The sequence below is a fragment of the Cicer arietinum genome, chromosome 4, assembly GCF_000331145.2.
Source record: "Cicer arietinum cultivar CDC Frontier isolate Library 1 chromosome 4, Cicar.CDCFrontier_v2.0, whole genome shotgun sequence".
Taxonomy (NCBI): Eukaryota; Viridiplantae; Streptophyta; class Magnoliopsida; order Fabales; family Fabaceae; genus Cicer; species Cicer arietinum.
In genome coordinates this window covers 12,392,308-12,400,293 of record NC_021163.2, presented here as the reverse complement: position 1 = coordinate 12,400,293, position 7,986 = coordinate 12,392,308, and the positions used below count along the sequence as shown (strand labels likewise).

Sequence of the window (7,986 nt, the reverse complement as noted above, 5' to 3'; positions counted from 1 at the left end):
TACCAAAAATTTGAAATTTCCGGTATTGATTTATTACTACCGAAAATTTGAAATTTCCGGGATGTTCACCTTATTCACAACCAATAATTAATTTTAAAATTTTTGGTATTGATTTATATTTTCCACCTCTATCACAACTAAGAATTAATTTTGACTTCATTCCTCTCTTTCCAGTCTCTACGTCAGATCGAGTAAATGATAACTGTTACTCGATTTTGTCGGTCGACCTCTCTTGCCCATAATATAATAACTTCTCGTGATTCAAAAATTTGATCAATTATGAATGTTTTAGTCAAATCTATACACATTGGTTGTATTTTTTCTATCCCTATTTCAGAAATATCAGAAATTTAAAATTTTTGAAATATCCAGTAGTTACATTTTCTTTACTGGAAATTTCAAATTATTGAAATATCCGGTAATTATTATACTTAATCGAAAATTTCAAAAATCTGGTGTGTTATTTACATAATAATAATAATAATAATAATAATAATAATAATAATAATTATTATTATTATTATTATTATTTTTATTATTATTATTATGTAAATAACACACCAGATTTTTGAAATTTTCGATTAAGTATAATAATTACCGGATATTTCAATAATTTGAAATTTCCAGTAAAGAAAATGTAACTACTGGATATTTCAAAAATTTTAAATTTCTGATAAAAAAAATATAACTATCGAAAAATACTAAATTTTGGTATTGCACCAGATTTTAATGTAAAAATGTTTCGTGCCAGAAATTTGATCGAGAGAGTGAGATTTTGAAGTAGTTTTTTTTACTACTTAATCAATAAAAAATTTAAGAATAATAAATTTAAGAATAATTTTAAATTTTTAACAAATTAAAGAATATAAAGTTAATTGGAGGTATAAAAGGCAACTTTCAAAGAAGAGTTAGGATGGGGGAGTGGGCTCCCGGCCCATATAGAGCATGAATTTTGTTAAGTCCAATGAGTGATCGACTGTGTGGGACGGACAGACAGTGATTCATTTCACCTCAAATCAAATCAACTCAACACAACCAAACTCTTTCTGCTTCTCTTCCGTTCCCCATTTCTTCTTCACTTGGGTTTGGTTAGTTCCCTCAAATTAATACAACCCTAAAGAAGAGAAGAGAAGAGAGTTCCCTAAAAAATGGTATCGGCTCAGTCTCAGGTTGTAAATACATATCCGTTGTCAAGCTACACTTTCGGTACTAAGGAGCCCAAGATGGAGAAGGATACCTCCGTTGCTGACCGTCTCGCCCGCATGAAACTCAAGTTCGTATCTCTCTTTTTCATTTTTCTTGAACCCTTTTATTTATTTATTTATTTAAAGGAGGATAATTCACTCTACATCAACCCATAAACCCTAGAAATCCCCAAATCCCAATTATACTCTACTCTTTCAATATCAAATCTATTATTATTATTATAATTATTATTGTTATTATTACATGTACCGATATCAAATGTCACCAAAAACTACTAAAAGCACAATTTTCCAAAAAAAAAATGTAAGGACTTGGGTATATCAGGGATTGAAATGCAGAGAGTGCATTAGTAAGCCGAAATGGCATTACTAAGAACTTATAAAATGTTCCCAATCCACCCTGAAAGCTGTTTTCATGTGGATTTGGTTGTGTCCTGATTTTGATTAAGCTTAAGAAAAACTGCGGCTTCCTCTAACTCAGTTCATCAATTATAGATACTCAGATTTTCTCTGATTTGATTGAAGCAGCTGTTTTAGAACTTTATGGTGTCGTTTGATCTATGTAGCTGACCCTACTTAGTGGGATAAGGCTTAGGTGGTTTGGGCACGTGGAGAAGAGACATGTAGATTTTGTAGTGAGGAGAGTAGATCAAACGTAGGATAGTCAAATAGCTAGAGGTAGGGGAAAACCTAGGAAAACTATTAGGAAAGATATAGAGATTAATGAGCTTGAAAGAGATATGTTATATGACAGAATGTTATGGCGTCATTTGATCCATGTAGCTGACTCTACTTAGTTGGATAAGGCTTGGTTGTTGTTGTTGAATAAATCAGCTGATTTAGCCATGGCTGGTTCTCTTGATAATATTATTGTTGCCTTTCCTCTAACTTCCATCAACCGATCTGAGATCTCCCCCAACCTACCCGGTCAGCCATTCCACTCATAACACAACCTCTGTCACCAACTCCTATTCAAACCAGAAAAATCCTGTCGAACCAGCAATATTTTCAAATGCATCTTGACTCCCTTACATATCTCTTGGTCACTGGTTTTGTGTCTACCCCTAACTTCCAACAATACTCGGGGGTTTCTTGAACTGCTGAGCTTAATTCTTGGACAAGCTTGCCGTGCATGAAGTTGTGAAATGATCCATTTTCAACAAAAACCATCACCTTCCTTCCATCGATACTCTCCCACAACTGTAAAGAACCCTAATATCCAACATTTTTATACAATGAAATTTATAAAGATTACAGCATGTGTGCCTCCATGTGCTCCGTTGAGTCTTTTTCCTCTTATTTTTTATTGCAAATATGGCGGTTCTGGTTCCTGCTGTACAAAACAAACCGTTTTCCCTTATATCTTACAACTCAGCACCCCTCTCCATGCATATTATTTGAGCTGCTTCTATCTGAATTACTTTCCACACTCCTTTTCTGACCTTGAACCTGGTTGTTTCCTTCATATGTAGTTTTCCTGGCAGAAGCATAATCCCTTAATATTACTCCTATCTTTCCTGCTCAGCAAAATTTGTTACGGTTTTTGCTTCTTGGAAGGTTGGAGCTGCTGGTGCCGAATTACAGCAATACAAATAAATCTTGCCAAGATTGATTCGACATACTAGCTTCTGTACCCCAATGTATCTTTCCTTCCTATTTTCCTTCTCTTTCTTTCTTTTTATTCCTTGGTCCCCCAAAACTAACTCTCCCTCTGACACCTAACTCTTGAGTGCCTCTGTCGTAGTTATTTATGACAGCTGTCATTCTTAAAATACCAAGATAAACTCCTATCCCTATATCTCCCTTTAGGATGTCAAAGGTACACATTTTTAATCAAAGGGTGACATTCTGAATCCTCTAGGAAATTAGTAGTGAGTGGACTGTTTTTTTTTATTAAGTACTATTCTCTTGTAAGTATACATTTGAAGAACATTAAAATGTTCCATACAAATAAAATAAAATTTCACTTTCAAGAATGGCACTGGGAATGAAGAAGTAATTTTTTAAGATATGAGAATGCTTTTTTTGAATGTGTAATTTGTCATATAGACGTGGCTTGTTCTATGCGCTGCTCAAATTCATTATATACACTACTCAAATATTTCTGAAATATAATTATTTCCTTTGTTTCTAAACTTCAGTTACATGAAAGAAGGAATGAGGACCAGTGTCGAAGGAATTTTACTGGTATGTTAACTGATTGCTCTATTCCCCCTCCCCCCATTGTCTAAAGGTTAAAACTTAAAAATTTAATTTCGTTTCTGATACACAACAATCAAAGTCTTTTCTCATTGCGCGGTATCATGCATCAAATGACATCTTATTGCTTGTATCCAATCTGGGGCATCTTAGTGGTGGGAGCCTAGTGTATTGTGATGCCCATTTTGTGAGGGAGGGTCTTGGTGAAGCAATAAGATCTTCCCCTAGCTCACAACGATGGGAGCCTCTTTAGTCTTTACTAGACCACCCTCCCTCCTGCTTTTTTAAGGATGTAACTACTGAAGCGAGGTGCATGGAGACCAGAAGAACCCCACCAGTGGGGCTTCCATCATACATCATAATGGAAGCTGCCCTTTATACACTTCCTACCAATTCCATGCTAAGCTTGTCCCGGATGTTTAGCTTTTTTTACTTGTTATCATGATGTCTTGCCTACTATTTCTGTAGTACTTTCCTCTAGTGTCTCCGAAGATTATGTTTATTGTCATATCTCAGCTTTGTGCTTCAATTTTGTAGGTACAAGAACACAATCATCCTCATATTCTTCTTCTGCAAATTGGGAACACATTTTGCAAACTCCCAGGTGGCCGTCTCAAGCCCGGGGAGAATGGTAAGATCTTACTTTCTTGCTCCGAATGCGATAGTCTAAAAATAGCCATTTGGGGTTATGCTAAATGTACTCTTTTGATTGTTTACAGAAGTTGAAGGCTTGAAGAGAAAGTTGACTAGCAAGCTTGGGGCTAATTCAGCTGCTCTTGTGCCTGACTGGCAGGTATGGTCATGTACCTTTTAAGATAGATTTATATACTCAGAAATGTTGACTAGCCAGCTTGTTGTTCATATGTCCTTATCCTTGGCATCCTGCAGATAGGTGAATGTGTTGCAATCTGGTGGAGGCCAAATTTTGAAACCATAATGTATCCCTACTGTCCTCCTCATATAACAAAACCCAAGGTATTTTGTGATGGCAATATCATTGTAGGTCTTGTATTGCTTGTTCTCTTGGTCAATGTTTTCAACATCCATGAATATCTTTTATGCAGGAGTGCAAGAAGCTTTTCCTCGTTCACTTGTCTGAGAGGGAATATTTTGCTGTACCTAAAAACTTGAAACTGCTTGCTGTTCCATTGTTTGAACTCTATGACAATGTTCAGGTATGGTAATTATTATGATTTTTGTCTTCTGTACTCGATCATAGAATTAATTCTTTATAATGTAGAGATTTAAAATGGTTATAACTAATTAATGGGAAAACACGCTAATCAACTGAAACAATTTTCTTTCAAGTTTCTAAAATGTTTTCCTTTTTTTTAGTGCATCTTAGAAGTTTTAATCTTATGATTGGTCATGGACTCTAGTTTTCGATCTTATTGACTTTATTATTATTGCCTGTCAAAATATGCCAATAATTGTATGCTGTGTCTAATGAATTTTGTGTATCAATCGATTGCAGAGATATGGGCCAGTTATATCCACCATTCCTCAGCAACTTTCCAGATTCCAGTTTAAAATGATCACTAACTGACCGTAATTGGAAGCTTAGCTGCTGATAGAATACTACTTCCATTTGTCATTTTAAGAGCTAGGACTGATTTGATGCATGATTATCATTTTGCATAGACTTGTTAGAGAACTGAATTTTGAAGTGTGTTTCTAAATAGATTTGTAATTCGTGACACTGTTTGTCTGTATTAATTCATCCCAAGATTGGAAACAACTTGTAATATATTTGCGGTTATCAACCAAGATGGGAAACAACCAGTAGGCTATAGACCAGAAAAAGCCAAAGTTGAAATCGAAATGACGGTCATGGTCTGTTTTGCCGCCCTGCTCAAGTTGCTAATATCAGAATAGGAAGGCAAAGGAATGTGGCAATATTGGTTTTTCATTGCAAATTTTTCGGAGGATTAATCATGAAAGGAATTGAGAGGCTAAAATCATACTAGTACATTGGAAACACAACATAACCCTCATGTGACAAAATGTACAAATCAAATGTAAGACCCAAAGTTGAGATGTAAGACACTTCGGAAGCTGTTGCTAGTACAAATACATTGTATGATTCCTTGTATCGACAGTTTTATGTGTAGTGGCGCATACACCATTCACTTTTAACTTTTTGTAAAACACGTCTTTCTAAATCTATTTGATTATTCTCCAAATTACCGTTACTCACCCAACAAACACACCCCTTCACACACCCATCAGATCATCTCCTTCCTGCGATTTTTGTGACCACCATTCTCCGATGGTTATCTGCGAATACAAGCATTCTCCATAACTCCTCCATTAGGAACGTAACTTCTTTGTTAATATTCAGTTGAAGCGAAACATGATTTATGCAAAAGTTTCCGGATATTCTGTACTTTCAATTTTGATAAATTCAATTTTCAACTTGATTTCATAACCATTTCATCTTTCATTCATTCAACTTGAATTCATCACCTCCAAATATACTTGTACATCACCTCACAGGCATATAAGTGCTCACAAAATTCTCAATCTTAAACACATACTACACGTGATTGCGCTGCAGTTTTAAAGCCAAAATTACTCTCCAAACAATTTTGCTCAAGGCTTCAAAATCAAAACTTTCACACACATTCTAATCTCTTTAGAACCAAAGTGTCTCGGTAACAAGTAAGAACACTCCCGTTAATTAAAAATTCAAAAGATAACAAAACAACCACACCAATCCCTTTTTGTAGTACAAGATAATAAGATAACTCTTAATTCTTTTACATGAGTTTTGGACCAATGAAAAATAAGATAATTGTTGTAAAGTTCTAGAAGACTTTGGATATAAAATCCAACACCAGAATCTGCTCTCCCTCAAACTGAACAATGATTCAGTTATCATTGTTGAAAGATAGCCCGCGAGACAACAACATATGAACATAACCTTACAATAAAAACAATAACATAAGCATAGACAAAATTAAATAAAAAAAAAACTATACATGTAGAGCGTGCTTCAAGTTTTGCGAATACGCCTACAATTTTGTTGGGTTTAAGTTACAAGTCTACGAAATTAATTACAGCCTTAGACTTTTTTTTTTTTTTTTAAATTAAAATTAAAATTACAGGCTTAGACTTTAGACATATTAATTTGAATTCCTTCGTAATTTCTACCCTATTCGTCTATTTAAAAGGCAATTAGAGAAGTCTTTGTTTCATCATTATTGACAAACTGAATATTTTTTGCTTCTTAGGGTAAGCCGATTAACATACATGTCAACCATGCGTGACAATATAATTTTATATTCTGTTGGGTTTGTGTATTCAACGATTTTTTTAATACAAGTAAACTATATAAAGAGACTCTAGGAATTATTTAGTAGACATAATATGATGATGAGAAGGAATACAATGTTTGAATATATTTGTTCCATTTAAAAATAGTAAAACTAAATAAGATATTTTTGTTCCACTAAAAGCACTAATGAAATCAAGAAAAATAAACACGTTAACATTATCATATATACTTTTGTCCACAATTAAATATAAAAATAAAATATTTCTTAGTTTATTTATTGAAGAACCACGTTGTCCAATTCTCAACAATAATTGTGATTCCTTGTTGATCTAGAAAATCATTAATAATTGATTCAATAATCTCAAATCAGGAATAATGAAGTATTACAGTGAACCTTATATATGACAAACTAATTGAGGATCATTTTCTTAGTCAATGGCTTGTTTTGCTTTGGTATATGCCAGTAATTGAAGGGACACTACCAACCCAAAGATATACACAAAGACTTCCAAGATTCCATTTTGGAATTATAGCATCAAATATAATTATCCTTCCTAACTTGTGCAATTATCTGGAATAATAATTAAGTTAAGCATACATCATACATGTGCATGTGCCAACCTTATGTATCTTTTAATGTCATCATTCCAATATTTATGTAAGTCATAGCTGAACATATAATGGTTATATTTATGCATTTTATTCTGTTCTAACAAATACACAGAATTGAAGACACACATTGTGTGACCATGCTTTTTTCCCAAAACTTGGCTCCTGTAATCTTGAAAAAGTGATAGATTATTGTCAATGAAAAAAATCCCCTAAAAAGAGGATCTTCTTTCTCATTTTAGAAGTGAAAAGTCATTTGTTAAAATCAATTAAAATATTCAATTTTTAATTTATAGTACCATTTAATTATTATACTCCGACCAACCTAAACTAATATTCGACTCACATATAATTGTCATGTTAGCTTATATTATGTGTTATGAATTAAGTACTAGTGCAGCAGAAGTTGATCCTGTATCCATCGTGCTTAGCCATTGGGATCATTAGCCTAACGTTTAATAAACAAGATAATGAAATAAATTTGATTTTCTAAAATTAATTTGATTACAATTGAGTATGAAATAATGATTTACACTAACAATTAATTTGATCATGAATGTAAGTTGACACTAACAATTAGTGTACATTTGAGTAAAAAAAAAAAAAATTAGTGTACATTTTTTATCACTCTTATTTTCACTAAAATCGCATGACAATACGAAAAATAATCTCTTTTAGTACTTTCCACTATGAAAT

At 33.3% G+C, this 7,986-nt stretch overlaps 1 protein-coding gene across 1 annotated transcript; it reads left to right on the top strand.

Moving 5' to 3' along the window:
• The first annotated feature begins 970 nt into the window (after positions 1–970).
• On the top strand, positions 971–5,496 carry LOC101501485 (pre-mRNA cleavage factor Im 25 kDa subunit 2). The gene is made up of 7 exons (XM_004496522.4): positions 971–1,273; positions 3,347–3,392; positions 3,942–4,035; positions 4,124–4,197; positions 4,293–4,379; positions 4,469–4,579; positions 4,879–5,496. The coding sequence occupies exons 1-7, from the start codon at positions 1,149–1,151 to the stop codon at positions 4,948–4,950; spliced, it is 609 nt and encodes a 202-aa protein (XP_004496579.1). The 5' UTR covers positions 971–1,148; the 3' UTR covers positions 4,951–5,496.
• The last annotated feature ends 2,490 nt before the right edge of the window (positions 5,497–7,986 follow it).